This window comes from Cervus canadensis, chromosome 1, assembly GCF_019320065.1.
Source record: "Cervus canadensis isolate Bull #8, Minnesota chromosome 1, ASM1932006v1, whole genome shotgun sequence".
NCBI classification, from domain to species: domain Eukaryota; kingdom Metazoa; phylum Chordata; class Mammalia; order Artiodactyla; family Cervidae; genus Cervus; species Cervus canadensis.
Window position 1 is genome coordinate 110,294,424 of NC_057386.1, and position 21,315 is coordinate 110,315,738.

General features: G+C 59.1%; 1 protein-coding gene across 7 annotated transcripts; it reads left to right on the forward strand.

Moving 5' to 3' along the window:
- Positions 1-386: 386 nt before the first annotated feature.
- On the forward strand, positions 387-18,009 carry PATZ1 (POZ/BTB and AT hook containing zinc finger 1). Of its 7 annotated transcripts, XM_043436071.1 has the most exons (6): positions 387-1,657; positions 2,995-3,058; positions 9,028-9,199; positions 14,918-15,055; positions 16,109-16,257; positions 16,487-16,841. In XM_043436071.1, exons 1-6 carry the CDS (start codon positions 387-389, stop codon positions 16,562-16,564), a joined length of 1,872 nt encoding a protein of 623 aa, XP_043292006.1. In that variant the 3' UTR covers positions 16,565-16,841. The 7 variants fall into 7 exon arrangements, with proteins under 7 accessions (XP_043292006.1, XP_043291978.1, XP_043291984.1 ...); XM_043436043.1 differs by lacking the exon at positions 16,109-16,257 and having other exon boundaries at positions 16,487-18,009; XM_043436049.1 differs by lacking the exon at positions 16,109-16,257 and having other exon boundaries at positions 16,490-18,009.
- Positions 18,010-21,315: the final 3,306 nt, after the last annotated feature.

The window sequence follows — 21,315 nt, forward strand, 5'->3', positions numbered from 1 at the left end:
GCCTTCTTGGCTGCGCGCCGGCGCCGCCTGGCGGGCGGGAGGGGAGGTGGCAGGCGTGTTTGCGGGAGGGGCGCACCTCTGTGCTCGCGTACCCCCCGGAGGTAGACAGAGAAGGGGAGGCGGGCGGGCGGGTGGAGACGAGAGAAGAGTGCACGATCTGGCAGGGGTGGGGGCAGCTATGTGGGCGGTGGTGCGTCCTACCGTCTAGACAGTCCGATCCGGGCAGGGGGCGTGTGCGCTCGGCGCACCTGCGAGATTACAGAGCCCCGGGCCGGCACGTGTGGGGAGTATAGACACGTTCGCAGCGCCCCGCTTCTCGCTGCCTAGGGGAAGGGAGTGGGGCGGGTAAGTGCCGCGGCCCGGCTTGTGGGGAGGGGGCGGCGGCCATGGAGCGAGTGAACGACGCTTCCTGCGGCCCGTCGGGCTGCTACACCTACCAGGTGAGCAGACACAGCACGGAGATGCTGCACAACCTGAACCAGCAGCGCAAAAACGGCGGGCGCTTCTGCGACGTGCTCCTGCGGGTGGGCGACGAGAGCTTCCCAGCGCACCGCGCGGTGCTGGCCGCCTGCAGCGAGTACTTTGAGTCGGTGTTCAGCGCCCAGTTGGGCGACGGCGGAGCTGCGGACGGGGGCCCCGCTGACGTGGGGGGCGCAGCGGCGGCCCCGGGCGGCGGGGCTGGGGGCAGCCGGGAGCTGGAGATGCACACCATCAGCTCCAAGGTGTTTGGGGACATACTGGACTTCGCCTACACTTCCCGCATCGTGGTTCGCCTGGAGAGCTTCCCTGAGCTTATGACCGCCGCCAAGTTTCTGCTGATGAGGTCGGTCATTGAGATCTGCCAGGAAGTCATCAAACAGTCCAATGTGCAGATCCTGGTGCCCCCTGCCCGGGCGGACATCATGCTCTTTCGTCCCCCGGGGACCTCGGACTTGGGTTTCCCTTTGGACATGACCAACGGGGCAGCCTTAGCCGCCAACAGCAATGGCATCGCAGGCAGCATGCAGCCCGAGGAGGAGGCCGCACGGGCAGCTGGTGCAGCAATTGCGAGCCAGGCCTCCCTGCCTGTGTTACCTGGGGTGGACCGCTTGCCCATGGTGGCCGGACCCCTGTCCCCCCAGCTGCTGACCTCACCCTTCCCCAATGTGGCATCCAGTGCTCCTCCCCTGACTGGCAAGCGAGGCCGGGGCCGCCCAAGGAAGGCCAACCTGCTGGACTCAATGTTCGGGTCCCCGGGGGGCCTGAGGGAGGCAGGCATCCTTCCTTGCGGGCTGTGTGGGAAGGTGTTCACTGATGCCAACCGGCTCCGGCAGCACGAGGCCCAGCATGGTGTCACCAGCCTCCAGCTGGGCTACATCGACCTTCCTCCTCCGAGGCTGGGTGAGAACGGGCTGCCCATCTCTGAGGACCCCGACGGCCCTCGAAAGAGGAGCCGGACCAGGAAGCAGGTGGCGTGTGAGATCTGCGGCAAGATCTTCCGTGACGTGTACCATCTCAACCGGCACAAGCTTTCCCACTCAGGGGAGAAGCCCTATTCCTGCCCCGTGTGTGGGCTGCGGTTCAAGAGGAAAGATCGCATGTCCTACCACGTGCGCTCCCACGACGGGTCCGTGGGCAAGCCCTACATCTGCCAGAGCTGTGGGAAAGGCTTCTCCAGGTGAGGAATGGTGCACCCCCCCCCCATGACTTGTCCTAGCCCAACTCCTGGAACAGCCAGCTTCTCGCCAGCGTCTGGGGATTCACTTGACCTTGTGGGGCCACGTCAGGTTTGGGGAGAGGGTTTAACGACGCTGATTTTTGAGGTGGCGTGGCCACGACCCGCTTTCTCTTGCCTCAGGGGACGTTCTCTGGCACTAGGCGGGCCCTGCTGCCTCTTCCTCGCGGCCTTGTGGGAAGGGGCCGGATTCCTCCGGCTGCGGCCACAGTCACCGGGCCTCACCATTCTTCTCCCTGGGCTCCCTTTGTGTTTCCGGCACCAGGCGAGGGGCCCCCTCTGGGGGCGGGAGGCTGGGCTCCTCCAGCGACTTTCCCCGCTTGAATGGCTGCCGGGGGAGGGACTGAAGCAAGCGCCTCTGGGGCTGCGGAGGCTCCCACGCCGCCGCCATGCCCCCACCCCCGCCACTGGCGGTCCTGGGCCAGGAGACCCCAGAATCACGGGCACGGAGCTGGGCACCCAGAGTCTTCTGAACAGTGAGATCTTTGATATGCTCTGACCTGGTGGTTCCAGAGCCTACCTGAACCCACAGATCCCCTTTATGTGCACTGGACGGAGGGGGAAGAAGGGTAGGATGTCTTGTTAGATCGACTTTTTAGTGAGACTGATAAGGAACTCGCAGACTTGTCTGCGAGCAGAGGGTTGTTTTTCCCCTTAAGAGGATATTCAGAATAAAAGACTGGTTTTAGCTTGCCTGGGCTCTGAGGGCCTTGTGTGTCTGAACACTGCGATGGAGAGGACTCCCTCAGAGGGGCCCCAGGCAGGAACCAGTTGTACCGGTCAGGCAGCCCCCGCCCACCTGCTCTGTCGGGCATCTGGCTTACCAGCCCAGCTGGGGACTTAGGGCTTCATCCCTTGGCCTCTGGGGACCGAATTCCATCCGGGTGGCATTCATTGGCTGCTGTGGCGGGAGAGGCTGGGGGAGGGGAACACGGAGTTTCTAAGGGGCTTTCGTCCGGACAATGAAGCACACATAGCCCCTCCTGGGAAGGCTGCAGCAAGGCAGCCGGTCTCATTCTAAAGCCCTCTCCTCGGGACCTAGCAATCACGGAGTGTGGGGGGGTGGGGAGAGGCGGGCAGACAAGGTCAGAGACAAATGCTCAGCTCATTCCCTTCCCCCTCTAGAGAAAACCGGGCCACAGAGGCCTGGGCCTCAGGAGCCAGGGCTGCGGGCTGACTTTCCTTTGTCGTGTGGGGGTGGGGGGGAGGCCTGGCCAAGCTTCCAGCCCCCGTTCTCTGGAGGTCTTATTCTAAAGTCTCTCTCGGTCTCTTTTTTCCAGGCCTGATCACTTGAACGGACATATCAAGCAGGTGCACACTTCTGAGCGGCCTCACAAGTGTCAGGTAGGGGCCGGGCCGGGGCAGAGTGGGGCAGAGAGAGAACGCTGCTGTCCACGGGGCGGCCGCAGCCGCGAGCCCGCTGACTGACCGCGCTGTGCACGCCTCCCCCTGCCCCCTCCGTCTGCTCTCCTCCTTTGTTCTCCCCCGCCCCTCCCTCCCACCGCTGATGCCCCCTCCCTTCTGGTCGCTGGGTCCTGGTTCCCACCGTCTCTGTCTTCGCTGGGCTGCTTGGCTCCCCTCTCCTGGCGTCTGCCAGCTCCTCGGATGCTGGGCCGCAGGGCACACGTGTCGTCCTGGGGTACTGGCAGCCCGGTGGTTTGCAGGGGCCACTGTGGGCAGAAGTGGTTTCGGAAGGGCTCCTGGTGGCCCAGCCCACACTGCTTCCCCTTGTGCGCCTGGTAGCCCGACCCGGCGAGCAGCTCCGTCTGGGTCCCCTCAGCTCAGGGCCCCTGGCGGCGGGGGTGGGGGCGAGGAGGCAGGGCACCGGTGGTCTCATCTCTGGGCACTCTCATCTCTGGGCATAACCTGTCCCGAGCCACGCGTGCGCGCAGCCAAGGGCTTCAAGAACTGGAGAGCGAGGTGGCTTCCTGTCCTGGAGAGCTCTTTGTGTAGCAGTGGGTAGGGGGACTGAGCCAGATGCTCACCCTTGGTGTGTCTGCCTGAATGGTGTCTGGGTGCCCTGTGGTGCCCAGAAAACCACGCTTCCTCTCCTGGCCATTGAGCAGTGCTGTGTGGGTGGAAAACATGCCTCTCTCTTCTCCTTGGTCATCTTCCCTTTCCTGGGCCAAGGTCTCACCATCTCAGGCGGGAGACAGTTGTGGGGTGACCCGCTTCTCTTTATCCTGTTGGTGGCAAGGAGGGAGTGCTCCGGGGAGACCGACAGGGAGGGCTGGACGCGCTGCAGGAGGGACGGGGAACCCCCAGGGGCCAGGTGTGGCGGTGCTCCCACAGGCCAGGCAGCCGGGCGGGCCTGCCAGGATGCGTGTGCACTCACTGCCCCCTCTCGCTCTGTCTCTGATCCTCCGCCATGGAGCACGCTCCGACTCCCAGGTAGTGTGCTCAGGCGCCCAGCGGGCAGTGGGGGCGTGCCCGGCGGCCTGGGGGGTAACCTGCACTCTCTGCCCTTTTTCCAGGTGTGGGTTGGGAGCAGCAGCGGCCTGCCGCCCCTGGAATCTCTTCCTAGCGACCTGCCATCATGGGACTTTGCCCAGCCTGCTTTGTGGAGGTCGTCCCATTCGGTTCCTGACACCGCCTTTTCCCTTTCTCTAAAAAAATCCTTCCCAGCCCTCGAAAACCTGGGCCCGGCACCCTCCAGCAACGCTCTCTTCTGCCCAGCCCCCCCGGGATATCTGAGGCAGGGCTGGACGGCCACTGAGGGCGGCCGGGCCTTTACCCAGTGGCCTGTAGGCTAGCCGGGCCTCCCGAGGGTCTTCTGTGGTGGGGATGGCAGTGGCGGTGGTCCGACCTCCTGCTTCTGGGAGAGACCTGCCCACTGTGCCCAGCTCCTCTTGGGTACCTTGGGCTCTTTCCCAGCTCGGGGACCCCAGATGGGGGTTGCAGGGAGCTCCTTCCTGGGCCCGCCATGGTCTCCATGTTTCTTTCAGGGCTCTCTGGCCTTGTTTCCCCCCTGTAACTGATGGTACCCTGGGTGTCTGCCCCTGCCTGGAGGCCGGTGCCTCCCCTCCCCTGATAGCACCTCCCTGAAGCCTGGGGTTTCTGGAAGGGGGCCTGGCCGCCTCTCCCCCTACCCTGGGAGTGAGTCCTCCTCCAGCTGGCCAGCCTGAGCTGCCTGCTTCCCTTCCACTCACACAGGTCCCGCTTTCCTTTCTGGCTCGTGAATTAGACGGTTGTGGTTTTGAGTGTCATTAGCAGGTCTGCTCAGGAACTAGACTAACCAGTAGCTTTACCTTGGGTCATCCTGATACATGGCTTTGAGGGCTGATAAAGCAGTTGTAGACCCTCCCCCTTGGATCCCAGTGGTGTGTCCTTTAGCCCCCGTGGGCTCTGTGGGAATAATAGGAGTGATGATAAAAGTTTTCATTCTAACATCTGAGGCTTTGTGTGTTTTGTCTGGTCTGTGCTGTAACGCTGACATCACGGTCTCTTGGTGTACGTGCCTGCCCTGCCCTCCGACACACACACGCTCACAGGCCCGTGGTCCCGCCTCCAGCCCCACAGCCAGAACCCCCCTGACGGTGACCTGGCGGGTGAAGACGTGCTGCCCCTTAGGCCTGGGCTGGCCAGCCAGGTGTGCCAGGGCTGGGTTAAACGGCAGGGGCGTCTGTTTTGCATGGTGTGTGTGCTGAAAGCATCAGCGGTGAAGAGACAGCTCGTTGGGAGTTGGTTCCAGGGGCCCCTGGCAGAGCTGGGCACAGCTGTACCTCTCGGTCCCTCCTGGTGCCAGAGAGGCATCGGTTACAAGGACTGGTGCCTCAGCCTGAGGGCAAAGACCTTCTGAAGGCAGGGGCGTGGAGGCTCAGCCTGGCGGTGACACACCAGTCTTCCAGGGGTTTGTGGCCCAGATGCCCCCGTGCCGCTCATCTGCGCGTGCTGTGGGCTGGACCTTCCCCCCACAGGGAGTTCAGCCTGACGCCGAGAGGCTGGAACAGCTCAGACCTCTCCTGCTGCTCCCCATCGCCCCACTTCTCGGGGGCTGGCCGGGGTGGTTTGGGCTGGAGGGATAACTCAGTAGGAACTGAGGTGGGAATAAAGGAACTGACACCCTCCAGAAGGGGGCCTGCTGGGCCTCCACGCGTTGCCCTTAAGACTCTTCCGCCCCTCAAGGCTGCTGGACTCGACGGTCACCGGGGTAGGGTGTGCCCCCGTGTCCCTGCTACCTCTGGGCCCCATTCCCGAACTGCTCAACCCTTGGGAGTCTGGGACCTCTGGAAGTCTGGGATGGGAAGAACTGGCAGGGCGGGGAGGGAGCCTGGCTGGGGCTCCGGGTTGAGTGGTGACCAGAGGGGACTCAAGCTGGGGGGCCCTGGCAGGTGTACCACTAGCAACAGCAGGCTGCCTGCATGCAGGGCCGGGGCCAGGCGGCCGTCCCAGCACCACCGGGTCGGGGTGCTGATCCTGGCACGGTCCCCCTGCCTTCTCCTGCCTGCAGGACAGGGGCTGCCTCTGTCTTGAGTGGCCCCAGCTTGGAAGTTCTGGGCACCCCTTCTTTGAGATCCATCTCTCAGCCTTTCTCTGCTTCTTTTCCTGGGTCAAGTAACCAGGCCCTTTATGCTTGGCAGCGTCTGGACTTGGGCACTTTCTCAGTTCCTCCAGAAAACCTCTGGTGCTCCGGCCAGAGGGTCAGTACTGGCATAGAGAAGCCAACCACCAGTCCAGTGTGGCTTTGTAACAGGGAAGGTTTTCATTTTTTTCCCTCAAGTAGCAGATTTCATCCCTAATGATGTTTGCTCAGGCGCGAGTCCGCTTTCACCCCTTGAGAGAGAACAGTGGAGAGCGGGGAGGGACGCCTGACTGGTCTGGGATTTCAGTCTTGCTGAGCTAATCCCCCAGACGGATAATACACTCGCGGATAATTGAGGTTTGGTTGTCCATTATCTTTTGTTAGCAAAGTGTGACAGGCAGTGCTTATAAGGACACATCCCAAAAGAAAGTTGGCAACGAGGCTTCTCCCTCACCTCCCTCTAGTGGCACCTTCTTCCAGAGTACGGAAGCTGGAATCCTCAGTATGCCTTTTCAGCTGCGTTTTCTCATATCTGGTCCGTGGTTGCTTCCTTTTTTGAGTTGTGTTGTGTGGTGCAGGCTACACTACCCCTCGTCACGAGAGGGGTGGTCCTCGGTCACTTGTCTAGCAAAGTCCCCTCTCCCAGAGGTGTCCACAGCACCCCTTATTCTGGTTTACAGGCTGGTGGGCTGGGTGAGGGAGGAATTCCGTTTTCCCCCTCCTGAGGCCATGAGACCAGACGCCCGTGATGCCTTCTGAGTCGTGTGAGTGCTCAGGTTTCCCTGCACAAATCCTGTCACCTCTGTCAGGACAGCCTGGCCCCCAAGGGCGCTGACAACAACTACCAACACCCTTCACCAGAAGACACCTCTGCGGAGACTGGAGGTGGTCAGAGCACAGGCTCGGGCCGGTTCTCCGTCCACCTGCCCCAGGTCCTCTCGGGACCTCTGCCTGACTATCAGTCGCGGAGGGCGGGAACACCCCAGGCTGGCCATGGAGGGGAGGGCCCTGGCCTGCCAGTGGCAGGGGGTCTCTTTTTTCAGTAGCTGAGCCCTGTTCTCTGTGTAAGTCACTCTCAGAACTTAGCTCCCTCATTTGTCACATGAATAAACACAACATATGAAATAGGTGAAAGCAGTACAGTTGACCCTGGAACAACGTGAAGGTTAGGACCACTGGCTCTCTGGGTAGTCAGATACACACATACAACGTAACAGTCAGCCTTCTGCTGATGCTATTCTTCCTCCTCCAGGTTCCTCTTCTTGGGTTCAGCCGATTACAGGTGGTGTACCACCTGTCACAGTATTTACTATTGAAAAAAACCCACATATAAATGGACCCTTGCAGTTCAAACCCTTGAAAACTGTTCAAGGGTAAGCTGTATTTTATTAGCATAACTTGTTCTATTCACATCTGTAACACTTGTTCAAAAGATAACGGCTGAGAAGAACAGACGCAGTCCTGACAGACATCTGGGGCTGGGGTAGCCACCTCGGTGTCTTCTATCTCCACAGCATCTGGCATGTTTGTTTCTCGCTTTGATTGTACAGATAAACGCTGAAGCAACAGATAAACGCTGTCCGTGGTGACAGTGTTCAGACGCTTACCTTAAGGCCTCGGGGTCTCAGGATCTGTTTCTGTTCAACGGAGACTGTGGGAGCACCTCCATTCTAGCCAGTCGATGGGGTGGCGGGTCTTCAGTGAGTTAACGTTCCGTCTGTGATGACCTTAAAGGTGAATGTTGCTTTCTCTTACGGTTCTAAAACAGTAAACACACACATACAGAGAAAAGAAATGAAGCCAACCTTGACTCAAACCTGAGACACGTGTGTGGAACCAAAATAGTTTGAAGGTCATCAGATTGAACCCTCCTAAGGGCTTTCCCGACGTTCCGTGACCTTTAGGGCTCTGTGCAGGCCCCCGTTTGGGCGGGATGCTGGGGGCAGATCCGGGACTGAGTCGAGGGACCTGGGGGAGCTGACCACAGCTCCCAGCTGGTGGGGTGAGAGCACAGCCAGCCTCGAGGTACTGCCTGCCGCTAGTACCTGTGAAGGCGGAGCCTGGGCCCGCCCGGCACCAGGGTTAGAGTTAGGGTTAGGGTTAGAGTTAGGGTTAGGGTTAGCGCGGGCAGTGCTGTCCCGGTTGGCACCAGCCCTGGGAATTCCCCAGTTGCCCCCCGGGAGCCTCTGGTTCTCGGTCTCTGCTAATTTTCACATTCACACAGTTGACGCTGTCGTTTCATGGGCTCCTTTTTCAATGCAAGTGCACACGCATGTTATGAAGAGTAATCTCTGCTCTGTCTTGCCTTTCCTTTCCATTTCCCCATGGCCACAACTAATGTCACTTTTGAATAAATAGTGAGTAAGTGGAATCCTTTGTGTGAGGCAGCCAGGGGAAACCCAGGGTGGAGAAGGTGAAGACTGTTCTGTTTACATGCCAGCACCTCTTCTGTAAACTCACTTACAGCCAGTGCAACGAAAGTCAGCTCTTAAATGTTTAAGAATGAGAAGTGCCTAGCTCTTCGTTTTGCAGAACTCAGCCTGCCATGAAATGGGCGTGTCGGGGGCCAGTGGGAACCAGTGATCCCAGCTCAGGGGTCCCGTGGGGAAGACCGTGGGGAGCAGGAGCGGCTTGCTCGGCATCTGGGCAGGAAGCCTGGGCCGCCTGCCGAGTTCTCTTAGTACACGGAGTTCCTGTGTTGGTCGGAAATGCTTTGTGGCACGGTGTGCCCAACGGGGAGTCAGGTGTGGGTGCCAGCTTTCACCTCACCCGTTTTCCTTTCTGCCCCCAGACCTGCAATGCTTCTTTCGCCACCCGAGACCGCCTGCGCTCCCACCTGGCCTGTCATGAAGACAAGGTGCCCTGCCAGGTATGCGGGAAGTACTTGCGGGCGGCGTACATGGCAGACCACCTGAAGAAGCACAGCGAGGGGCCCAGCAACTTCTGCAGTATCTGTAACCGAGGTAATCGCCCTGCTGTTCGCTCACGTCGGGGGGCGGGCCTGCGCCCTGCCTCAGGCCCCACTCTGCACGGCCACCCCTCCCGCCACCCCACTGGGCGGTGAACACCTCACCCTCAGCTAGCTGTTTGTTGCACTTTCCCTTCCCATCAACTTGGGGAGCTTGGAGTGGGAGCTCCCAGGAGGTCAGCAGGCGGGGACGGAGGGAAAGAGGTGTTTCCCAGGCTTGGGGCCATGATGCACCTGCTGCCCCCGGGGCAGGATGGATGTGCTGAACCACTGAGGTCGGTGGGAATTGTGAGACCCCCGAGAGGTAGGGGAGAGAGAGACCGACCCGAGAGCCGTGCCGGCTGAGTCATGGGCACACGGGTGAAAGTCAGCAGCCAGGTAAGGAGGTCAAGTCCATAGGTGGACAAGGGCCGGAACTTTCTAGCGTATGTGGTCAAAGGAATCCAGACCCGGGTGGACGTGGCCTTGATGAGGGCAGAACATGGCAGGTGCTCTGAGCAGGGCAGCGTGCTCACGGCCGAGGTCGGCCTGGGTGGCGTCTGATGGTCGTGTTGGGTGAAGTCGCCCCTGCCGGGCCTGCCGGCCGCTGGAAGGGCTGAGGCTCGTGTTGTCAGAGGAAGAGGCTGTGCCGTGTCTGCCGACGGAGTCAGCTCGGCTGTCCGGCGTGCGTGAGGAGGCTTCTGCATGGTGCGCTTGGCTTGGCTGGGGAGCGGGGGACGGGGCTGGGAGGCCTGTCTCCTGGGACACACTGGTCCCGGTGCTCCTGGAAGTCCTGTGTGTGGCTTCATGGACGGAGCACTGAGCCAGGAAGCGGGGACCCTGGGTGTCGCCGGCCCCTCCCACCTCACCTTCCTGTGCGCCCTTAAACTCTCCCCTCCCCTGTGTCTAAGGCTGTCTCCTCAGCTCTACAAGGGGTTGAGAACACCCCGTTGCCCACACACAGGGCTGTGTGAGGATCCCGGGAGACGAGGCGGGTGACTGTTCTCTGGGCCGTGCAAGCCACAGCACACTTGGAGGCCCTCCTTTGTCGCCGTGTCGGGAGAGACACAGCTTGCCGACACTCTGGTCCGGACCAGGCACAGCACCTGTGCAGTCCTTGGCCAGGGTCTCGGAATCCTGTGGAGGGTGCCTGCAGAGAGGCCAGGTGTTCCTGCCGCCCTGGGCTGGGTCCACCCCTTACCAGGACCGCACACTTGGGGTTTGCCCTGAAGGCTGCCGGATGCCGATGTGTGTACCACCAGGAAGTGCTGTGGAAGCGGGCAGGTTGGGAGGTGGTCAGAAAAGCTGCAGAGGCATCTGTCCTATTTTCTGCGTGTCCGTAGAGGGCAGTGGGGATGCCCGGCTCCGGGAGGAGACGGTTCCTTGTCTGGCTTCCTCCTGACCTGGCTTCCTCCTCACGCCCTGATGGCCTCAGACCCGCCGCATTGTGCTGTCAGCAGCTGCTGTCAGGGTTTCAGGGTTGAAGTTCTCAGCCTGAGAGTAGGCATTGGAGACCAGAGGTGGGAAACCAATGCGTGCAGAGGAGGATGCCAGCAAGAAAACTGAGATGAAGCCTGATTACAGAGGCAGGGAGATGGGGTGGGGACCCAGGGCCACAGCCCTTGGGGACCCTGCTCAGGAGGAAAGAAGAGCTGAGGGCAGCAGGGAATAGCAGGGAACGTTGACCCAGTCAGGAGACAGCTGATGTGGCAAAGTCAGCAACTCCTGAAAGTCAGGCTGTGTTTGCCCTGAGCTGATGACGAGGACTGAGCAGCGGCCACAGGCCACGTGGCCCTGGTGAGTGGGCTGCCGGGAGAGTAGAACCAGAGCCCACTTTCCCTCAGAAAAGCCCCTGGATCTGGACTGTAAGCAAAGCAGCTTTGGGTCCCAGCGTCAGAGCAGAAGTCCTATTCTTCCAAGAAGAGAGAAGAGGGCTCTAGTCCAAACCACCCTGGGTCCTCAGAAGGAAGAGTCTTGGTCTTCGTCAGAAGAGAAGAAGCAGGGTTCTACTTTGGACTCGTTCCTTGGGCAGAAATTCCTCCCCCGCCATGAAGAGGAAGAGGAAGGCAGTTTTTCCAGGAAGAGGACAGGCCACTGAGACACAGAGACCCTGGAATCAGATCACAGGGAGCTCTGGGCTGACCTTTCAAGGCTGTGATGTAGGAGCTGCCGCAGGAATTAGGTGATGTCCTTCTGTCTGCGAGGGTCCAAGCAGAGGGTCAGCCAGCTGATCAGCAGGTGAGGCTGGATAAGGTCGGTTTCCAGGTATCTTCTGAGAGCCTGCAGTCCCAGCAGTCCTTGAGCAGTCAGCTCAACCACTCACCCGTCTGCCTGCTTGCAGCCACACAGAAGACTCTTGCCCATGAAGAATGGGAGAGAGCAGATCCCATGCTAGAGATAGATGACCTTGTCTTTGAGCTGGAGACCCATCGGGATGTGGGCCATCCCATCTTAGAAGAGATGAGTCCCAGCAGGGGAGTCGGATGACTGCAGAAGCCGGTTCTCTCACCTTTGAGTTGAGGAAGTCAGCTGAGTTGAGCCGTGGGGAGGACCTGGTATGATAATCGCCACAATTTCCCTTCTTCTCAAATTTCTGTGGCAGGTCGTGTACATGTGCGTGTGTCCTGGGATGAGGGAGGGTGAGGGAGAGCATGTTGGGAGTCTCTCTTTGACTGAGACAACATTTGCACTCACGCATCATTGCTCCAAGGGTAGAGAAGGCCTTCTCCCCAGCCAGAGGCGAGCACACACATTGTCACCAACGCCAGTCGTGCTGTCTCCTGGGCCGTGCAAACACAGATCTGCTCAGCGCCCCCTCCAGCACGGCTCAGCTGGGCACAGACCCACCAAGGTGTGGACCTGGAGAAAGCAGCCTCTGACCCCTGCATGGATGTGGAAGCTGTGAGCAGAGGATTTGCCTCCAGAGTGGGAAGGGCACACACCAGCCAAGGACATGCCGCGGAGGCCCAGTGGCCACGTGGCAGTAAACTCTCCGCCTCTGGAGTGCGGGGGGGTAGCCCGTCGGTGACGGGGGGGGGGTCACGGGTGTGCTTGAGCCCCGTCACCCCAAACCTTGTATCACACAGCCTCTTTGGTTCTTGGTTAGTCAGTGGTAGACAGGAAGGTGAGTTTAGAATTCTGGCCAAATGTGTCTGGCTTCAAAGATGTGTTTGCGGAAATCTCAGCTTGTTTCAACCCAGAACTTGGCTGCTGAGCTGCCGTGTGTTTAAATTCTGGGCTCTAGGTGGCAGCTGTGGATGCCGCCTACGACCCACCACGTGGCTTTGCTATAGATAGTAAGCAGTCAGCAGCTGGGGCAGCGTCAAGGGGACCCAGCCACGTGGTCCCCAAACTGTTTTCCAGGAAAACGCAGTGAGCTTTTATTGAGTATCCGCTGTGTCCCCAGCACAGCTCTTCCCACGAGGAGTAGATATAACAGCTCCTGGGGCTCCTTCCCGCCTCTTCTGTCCCTCTTGGCTGCTGTGGCCCTGTCCTGGTGTGCCAGGAGAGTGGTTCGCTCCACTTCAGAGGCCCCACAGGGATGAAGAGACAAAGACTGCCTGCTGAAGCAGTGTCATCATGTCAGTAGGAAAGTCTGGTATTTCTGCTGCCTGCCAGGGGGCAGGGCTGAGGTCCTCCGTCCTGTGGGCTCCCCTCTGCTCCTTCTGACCACAGCCTCCCTCGAGGGAGTATTCCTGTGGGACCCTTGGAAGCCAGTCTTTCCCATGCTTGGCCACAGGTAGACCACCCAGTCACAGCGCAGGACAGCATGCTCTACTAGGCAGGGTGGGACAGTAGCATCCCATCCCAGAGGGTTTTCGTCAGGAAAGGAAGCCCAGCTCACCCTGTCCCCCATTTCCCTCCAGAACCACAACTGCTACATCGGGAGCACATTTGTTAAATGGGGTTCTAAAAAACCTGCCTGCCTGCAGGAGACCCGGGTTTGATCCTTGGGTTGGGAAAATCCCCTGGGGGAGGGCATGGCAACCCACTCCAGTCAGTAGTCTTGCCTGGAGAATCCTATGGACAGAGGGGCCTGGTGGGCTACCAGTCTGTGGGGGTCACAAAGAGTCAGACACAACTGAAGCGACTCAGCATGCACACGTGGCAGAGAAATGCAGGAATGTAAGTGGCGGTAACTGAGCCTGTTGCACAAAGCCAGGGGATGTTTCTGTGTCCAGGACCAAGATGCAGGGATCATTAGAGAGTCTGCCTAGTGGTGAAGGACCATGTGATGCATGTCGTCCTTGGACTGGGTCCAGGCTCTGCCATTTAGCAGCTGTACCTGTGGCTGTGAAGCAAAGCGTGATACACGCAGTGCGCAGGGCCTGGTATGCCTCTGTCACTCGCTGAAGGTGACCTTTACTGAATAATAGTTCCAGCAGCATTTGAAAGCCTGGCTAATCCAAACATTTTTAAAACTAGTCTCAGGGACTTCCCTGGGGCTAGAACTTCATGCTCCCAATGTAGGGGGCGGGCCCTGGGCTCAGTCCCTGGTTGGGGAACTAGATCCCACATGCTGCAACTAAAGATCGCGCAAGCCACAATGAAGACAGAATAAATAAATATTAAAAAAAAAAAACAAGTCTTGTGCAGACATTCACTGTACTCTCCAGCCACTCTCCACCCATTGGTCACAGGCCCACTGCTACCCTGTGGCTATAATTTAACGAGGAAATGGAAGTACCCAAGGATGTGTCAGCTGCCTCTGGATTGAAGGGATACCATTGAGGCACTAGCGCCGCATGTGGGCCTTTTGCAAAGTTCTGGTTCCTGCCAAAGGCACTTCTGGGTCCTTGGCTGTAGGGGGACTTGATGTCACAGATCCTTCCCGTGAAACCCCAAGTAGAGTTCCTTTGACTGGCCCAGCCGGTTCCATCTCCCAGGACTTGTGGCTGCTGCGGAAGCTGATCCAAGATCCACTCTTCCCAACCTGAGGCGTCTCAAGGCCCAAAGTGACCTCGGAGCATGAGTGAGGCAGCTCCCAGACGGTGGGGTTGCCTCTCCCCCACAACAAAGACAAGGACTGGCCCTCTTCCTTCTTCCTTAAGTGAACCTGATGGATCCTCCACAACCTAACCAAGAAAACCACCGTGAATGAGAGATGATTGCACCCCTCCTTTTAAGACAACTTCCCATTTTCATTGTTCCTCAGAAGGTCTAAATAGTCACTAAATCCAGTCACTGTGCAGGTGAGCACGTGAGCAGAATAGAGCTGGTCCTGACCATCAGGAGAAGGGGGACTCAGGAGGCGCTTCTTTGGGACTTCATTTTGCCTGCGTCCCGTCTTGTGCAGATGGTTTGCCTTTGTGAGTGTTAGGCAACTGGAGCCCCGCGGCTGCCCTGGAATCCCTTGTGTTTTCCTGTGTTTCTAGTCGGGTCCCCGCAGCTGGTGTGGGACTGTGAACCGTCCGCTCGGACCACTGGCCCCCTTGAGGCACCGAGCAGTCTGGAGGCAGCTGGCCTCTGGCCCGGGCAGGAGCGGGATCTCAGGCCCTCCCTCCAGGTGGACTCCACTGCAGCCTTGCGGGGCGGGCTCTGCAGAGACGCCGACTCAGGACGGTGCCGCCGCCCTCCTGAGCCTGGCGGTGGCTCCCGTGGCTGCGGCGTTCTCGAGCCAAGGAGGGCCCCTGTTAGGAGTGCTAGCCCGCGCGGCCAGAGGAGAGGCGAGGGGGAAGCAGAGAGAGGTGTCTGTGTGCCGGCCGCGGATCTCATCTCCTTTTGTCTTGTTTAGGTTTCTCCTCTGCCTCCTACTTAAAGGTCCATGTTAAAACCCACCACGGTGTTCCCCTTCCCCAGGTCTCCAGGCACCAGGAGCCCATCCCGAATGGGGGAGCAGCGTTCCACTGCGCCAGGACCTATGGCAACAAAGGCAAGCGACCCCTTGCTCTGCACTTTGCTTCTCTGCGCAGACTGTGTCGTGGGGGCGCTGGGCCGGGCGTGGGGAGGCGGGAAGGCGGCCGATTTGCTGGCCGCCTCGAGGAGGCGGCTCGAGATCCGAGTGGCAGTGGCCTCCAGGACTAGAAGTCACCGTGGGGGGCTCACTGCAGGGCACTGCCAAGATCCAGCCCCCGCCTCCTCTTCCCCAGCCCTCCCCCCGCGCTCCTGGCCAGTCCCCTCACCTAGAGCCCTGAGGGACGCCCCGGCCGAGGCAGGAAGAGGAGCGCTGCATGATGAGCCTCTGGGCCTGTCCGTTGCCTGCGGCCCTTCCAGGAGGGCGTGGTGCTGCGGCTGAACGCTTTCTTTTCCTTTGAGCCTGTGGGCAGGGGGAGCCAAGGTCTGGCTTCCCCCTCGGCAGGGGCCGTTGGCTGCTGTGGGCAGCCCATTCCGGAGAGCCTCTGGCCGCGTTTGTGAGATGCATGGCGCTGACTCCGACTCGGTTTGCGTAGAGCTCCCTAGGCCCACCTCCACTGGTTGATTCCGGTTGTTCTGCGGTATTTCAAGTTGTTGTTGCCTTGTGGGTGACGCCCGGGCTTGGCAGATGGCAGAGCTGGCATGCTCCACACTCCCATCACAGACCTCCCTTCCCGGCATGGCGCTCTGAACCCAGGCAGGAAGCTGCTCGTGGTGGAGGATTCCCGTGTGGGCCGGGCAGGGCAGATGAGCGAGGGCTGTCCTAAGGCCCGGCCTGTCCCGGGCCCTGCGTATGGACAGCAGCCGATGGAGTTGTTCAGTTCCTTCTAAGCTGTTGTGCTTTGACCAGTTGGCCCGGAAGGCTTCTGGCAGGCGGAGGCGCGGAGGGGCTGGGTGTGTGTTCGCAGCGTTGGGAGAAGGACCGGCTCAGCCTCAGCGGTCGATGGGGTCTGCCTGGGTCGAGAAGCCCACGGCTCTGGTTCTGCCTTGCTAGGGCGCAGCCAGTCTGGTGCCGAGGTGAGGTCACCGACATATCTGCTCAGCATCGTTACCACAGCTGTTTCACCCGCAGAGGCACCTGAGAGGGCGCCTAGGAGTTGGGCTCTCGAGTTGTCCGGGTGGAGGCAGTGGCGGCCCCCTCTCCACACCCTTCCTCGAAGCAGGCTAAGATGGCGGCGAGCGGTACACGTGCGCCTGCGTGGAGAGTCCGCAGCGACGGAGGTCAGCGGCCCCAGGCCCTGCTGCCTCACCACCCCGCCCCCCCTCCCCGCCCCCCGTAGGCACGCCGGGCTCCCCGACTGACCCGCAGCACTTCCGTGGGTTCTGCTGGGCCGTGGCTGGTCATCAGCTGCCCTCCACGAGTCCGTGAGCTGGCCCCTGGCGACCCCCTCCAAGGGGGCGTCGCCAGAGCCTGGCCTCACCAGCCCCTTTGTGTTCTGTTTCCTCCTAGAAGGCCAGAAATGCTCGCATCAGGATCCGATTGAGAGCTCCGACTCCTACGGCGACCTCTCGGACGCCAGCGACCTGAAGACGCCCGAGAAACAGAGCACCAACGGCTCCTTCTCCTGCGACATGGCGGTCCCCAAAAACAAAATGGAGTCTGACGGCGAGAAGAAGTACCCCTGCCCGGAGTGCGGGAGCTTCTTCCGCTCCAAGTCCTACTTGAACAAACACATCCAGAAGGTGCACGTCCGTGCCATCGGGGGCCCCCTGGGGGACCTGGGCCCCGCCCTCGGCTCACCTTTCTCTCCCCAGCAGAACATGTCTCTCCTCGAGTCCTTCGGGTTTCAGATCGTTCAGTCCGCGTTTGCCTCGTCTCTGGTCGACCCTGAGGTCGACCAGCAGCCCCTGGGGCCCGAGGGCAAGTGAGGCAGACAGACGCTGCGTCCCTGCGGAGACAGCCGCTGGGGACGGCTGAGAAATGCTGTGAATGCGGAGGGAAGTGGTGTCTTTGGGTTCTGTAGCTGAGAAGATTTTTATTCGTTTTTAACTGCCCCCCCTCCAGCCCTGTCGCCCCCACCCCCCACCCATCCCCCAGTGGTCTTTAGAAATAGATTCTCATCTGATACTCGGCAGAAATAACCTGTAAGACCCGGTATGGGATGAGGGCAGCAAACACTACACACGGGCCTCCCAGGCGAGGCCAGGGCCGGTTTCTCCGACGGGCGGAAGCTGCAGCCCCCTGGTGCTCGTCAGTTCTCAGTGGCCCCAGTCCCACACCCACACCTGACAGCGTCCTGGGACCTCGGGGAGTCTAGTCTCCTGCCCCCCTTCTCCAGCCCCTCATCCCCTCTTCTCATAGCCCTCCACAGAAGCCACAGTAGGGTCTCTACCCACTTACACAAAGCTGATGCCCAACTATTCTTAAGGAAGCTGGAAGCCCGCAGCAGCATCCCGTGGACCGTGGGGGCAGTGCCCTCTGAGAGCCCCCCTGAGCTTGACCTTTGACCTGGAGGGCCCCCAGCCTTTCTCTGAGCCCTGCCTGAAGGCTAGCATTCTGCCACTAGGACAAGCTTAGCAATTGAGGACACTCCAACCCCAAATTCCAGTTCTTCTGTGATTTTTTAACCATTCAACTTGCTGTTGGGTTTTAATTCTCTAATTATTATTATTATTATTATTATTTTTTAGGACCAGTCGTAGTGAATTGCTACTGAAAGCTATCCCAGGTGATACAGAGCTCTTTGTAAACCGCAGTCACACGTTAGGGTTAGGATTAAAACTTTGTTTAGATGTACCATAATTAACTTGGCTAGTTGATTGTTTGAAGTCTATGGAAGAAATAGTTTTATGCAAAATTTTAAAAATGCCAGTCTGGTCAGGGAGGGCAGGGCTCTCTGTGCTGTTGGAGGGAGGAAGAACCGGCAAGGATGGACATCATGCACTGTGGTTGTATTGCACGGGAGCAAGCCCGGGTCGACCCTGTGACGTGAATTGATCTGATCAGACTGTATTAAAAACATTAGTACGTTACTCTGCCTCCTGCCCCGAGTCTTTTTTTTTTTTTTTTTTCAGCTGTGGGGTTCTCTGGGACCAGGGGGATGGGCAGTCTGTGCCCCTACACCCATGTGTGGTCCGCTCTCTTCCTCATCATCCACTGGGACCGACAGGTGGGTGCTTCCCTGCAGACTCAGCTGCCAGCGTCCACCCACCCTCTCCCCTTTGTCTTCCACTGCTCTGTGCCCCAGATCCTGAGGGCACAGTGGTGCGCAGGATACGCTCATGGAGCTTGAAGGGAGAGAGACGGGTAGCCAGTAAGCAGACTTAACCACAGAGTCCAGATAAACATCCAAGATGTTAAATAAGCAAGGTAGGAGTAATGACAGGGCCCAGGTGGGTGCTCCAGGCCCGTGAGAGGCGGATGCCACGTGCTGTGGAGCAACTAAGGCCGAGCGCCGCAATCACTAATCCTGAGCTGTGAGCTGCATCACTAAGGCCTCCCCCTAGAGCCCGGGCTCCACAGGAGGAGCCACCGCAATGAGAAGCCTGTGCACTGCAACTAGAGCGCAGCCCCCGCTCACCACAGCTAGAGAAAGCCTGTGTAGCAACGGAGACCCAGCGCTGCCAAGAGTAGATAAATAACAACTCGTTAAAAAGTCAGAGCACAAGGGGACAGGAAGACGGATGGAACCCCAGACATCCTGAGGAACCCCAGGGAAGAGGGAAGTCCCTGAACTCATAGAAAGCATTTCACCTCTAAGCAGGCAGAAAGGAAAAGCGAAACGATGGGCAGGAAATAGACCAGAAGTAAACAAGGCACAAAGTGATTTAGACCCACATTAATATCAGTAATTACATTGTTCTGGCTTAAAGGTAAAGACTGATCTGGATTTTTTTCTTTTAATGGAAATAGAGTTGACATGCATGATGAGAGTTTTGGGTGTACTGCATAGTGATCTGTATATCATGAAACGATCACCAGGATAAGCCCAGTAAACACCTGTCCCCCTACAAAGTTATAACATTATTTACTGTGTTCTTTATGATGTATATCACATTCTTTGTGGCTTGTTTTGTATCTGGAGGTTTGTACCTTAATCCCCTTCATCTATTTTGCCCCCGCCTCCCATAACTGGATTTTCTTTAAAAGCCTGAAGCATCTACATGAAATTTGGGGTAAGTTGCTGGGCTCTGTGGAGTGTGTGATGCAGGCTTTGAGCCCTTTGGGGTGAGTGTCAGAGGAAGGACAAGGCTGGGAGGGAGCCTGAGTGGAACTCTGGGCCTAATTCTCAGCACAGCCTGTTAGGTGGGTCTATTACTCCCCCTCCTGCAGATGAGCAAATGGGCCGAGAGGTGGAGGCACCCCTGCCCTGCCCCCACCACGCCCTCACCCCATCACGTGGGAAGGGGTGCTGCCAGGATTCACACTCAGATCTGCCCTCTGACTCCAGAGCCTCTGGTCCCAGCTCCAGGGGCAGTGCCTCTGCACACGGCCATATCTGGCACAGAGCCGCCTCTGCTCCCCACGAGGCACCCACAACATGGACCTCACCAGAAAAAAGCTGCAGAGGATGTCCGGGTCAGCGCCAGGAGTGCCCGAGACAGTGAGGGCGTGCTTCAACTTGAGACTGACCCCCTCAGCTCCCGGGCCCCCTTGTTGTTTAGTCACTAGGCCGTGTCCTGCTCTTTTGGGACCCCATGGACTGCAGCATGCCAGGCTCCTCTGTCCATGGGGTTTCCTAGGCAAGAATACCGGAGTAGGTTGCCATTTCCTTCTCCAAGGGATCTTTCCCACTCAGGGATCCAACTCGGGTCTCCTGCTTGGCAGGCGAATTCTTTACTGCTGAGCCACCTGGGAAGCCTGGGTCCCTCTGAATGAAGATGCTCGCACACCCCCAGCAGTCTGGTGGACCTGCTCTGGGCAGACCTGTCACACCAGGGAGCCTGTCCAGCCACTCACTGCCTGGTGGTCTGGACTAGGACAGGGGCACTGGCCTCGCCTCCCCACGGTGGTGGTAACCCACAGGGGGGCCCTGTGGCACCAAGGGACTCCACCAGCACATGTGGCCACCAAGAAATGTGACCACCGACAGCTGGGAGTGGGGGTGCCTGAGGCAAGTCTCAGGAGGTGCTTCTGAGATTCTTCCACAGCCGTGGCGATGCTCCACGCCTTGGCCTCCTGACTGTGAAGGGGGGACACGGCACTGACCTGGGAGGTTGTATCGAGGCTGAATCACACACATCGGGTGCATCCCTGGGTGTGAGTGGGCCCTAGGCCTTCCCTGGCCCCCTCTGTTGCTACTCTCTGCCCTTTTCTCTCCAGAGCTTTGTGGGGTCCCCAGAATTATTAATAACTTTCCACATCAGCTCGATTCCTCCAGACTCCCCACTTCAATCCTACACTCTCTACTGGGGCTGCCTGGAGCACAAGCCCGCACTGGTGCAGACCTGCAGTCACAGCCCAAACTTAACAAGCGTAAGTGCGATACCCGCCACACCGAGTGCCAGGCGCCCTTCTGAACACTCTACACTTACACACCCGTTTGCCCTCACAACCTCCCAAAGAGGCAAGGCTGTTCTTACCTTTAACCAACGTGCCCAGAACACACAGCCTTACAGGGCCTTAAGTGGTGCGGGGCGGGGGCTGGGCCCGGCCCTGCACTGGGGCACACTCCCCTACCCGTTCTCAGCACCTCCCCACTGGCCCAGCCCCGAGCCTTTTCCCTGAAACCCCCTCCACCTGGAAGGTTCTTCCTCCACAGCCCTGCGCACCTGAGTCTTAGCGTCTCCATAGCCTTCTTCACCTCTGCCCTCCCCTGACCTTTTGCAGTGCTGCACTGGCCCCCTCCCCCGGACTGTCACCAGGGGCCCTCTGGCCCTCGGTGGACTCTGAGACCACCAACGGGGCGAGGGTCCCAGTACCACCTCTTTCTAACCCAGTGGCCTCTGGCAGGCGCAGCTCTTACTCTGGAGGCTGCTGTGAGGATTACACAGGCTGGTGCCTGTAAAGCACATCAGGAGACATTCAGAAGGCTCCCTCCGAGTTTACCTGCATCGTCCCCTCCACCAGGCTACACAAAACCGTGCGAGAGCACAAGAGCGGGACCAGCAAATGTTTTCTGTGAAACAGGAGGGCGCGCACCTTCAGCTCTGAGGGCCGTGCGGCCGCTGTAAGGAGCAGCCAGGCACAGACACAGCTGGGTTCCCACAAGCGTGCATCCATGGACACTGAGGTTCAAACATCATATGCTTTGCACGTGCTACAAAATAGTCTTCTTTTGTTTTTTTTTCCAACCATTTAAGAATGTAAAGATCATTCTTAGCTCAACCGTCTTACAA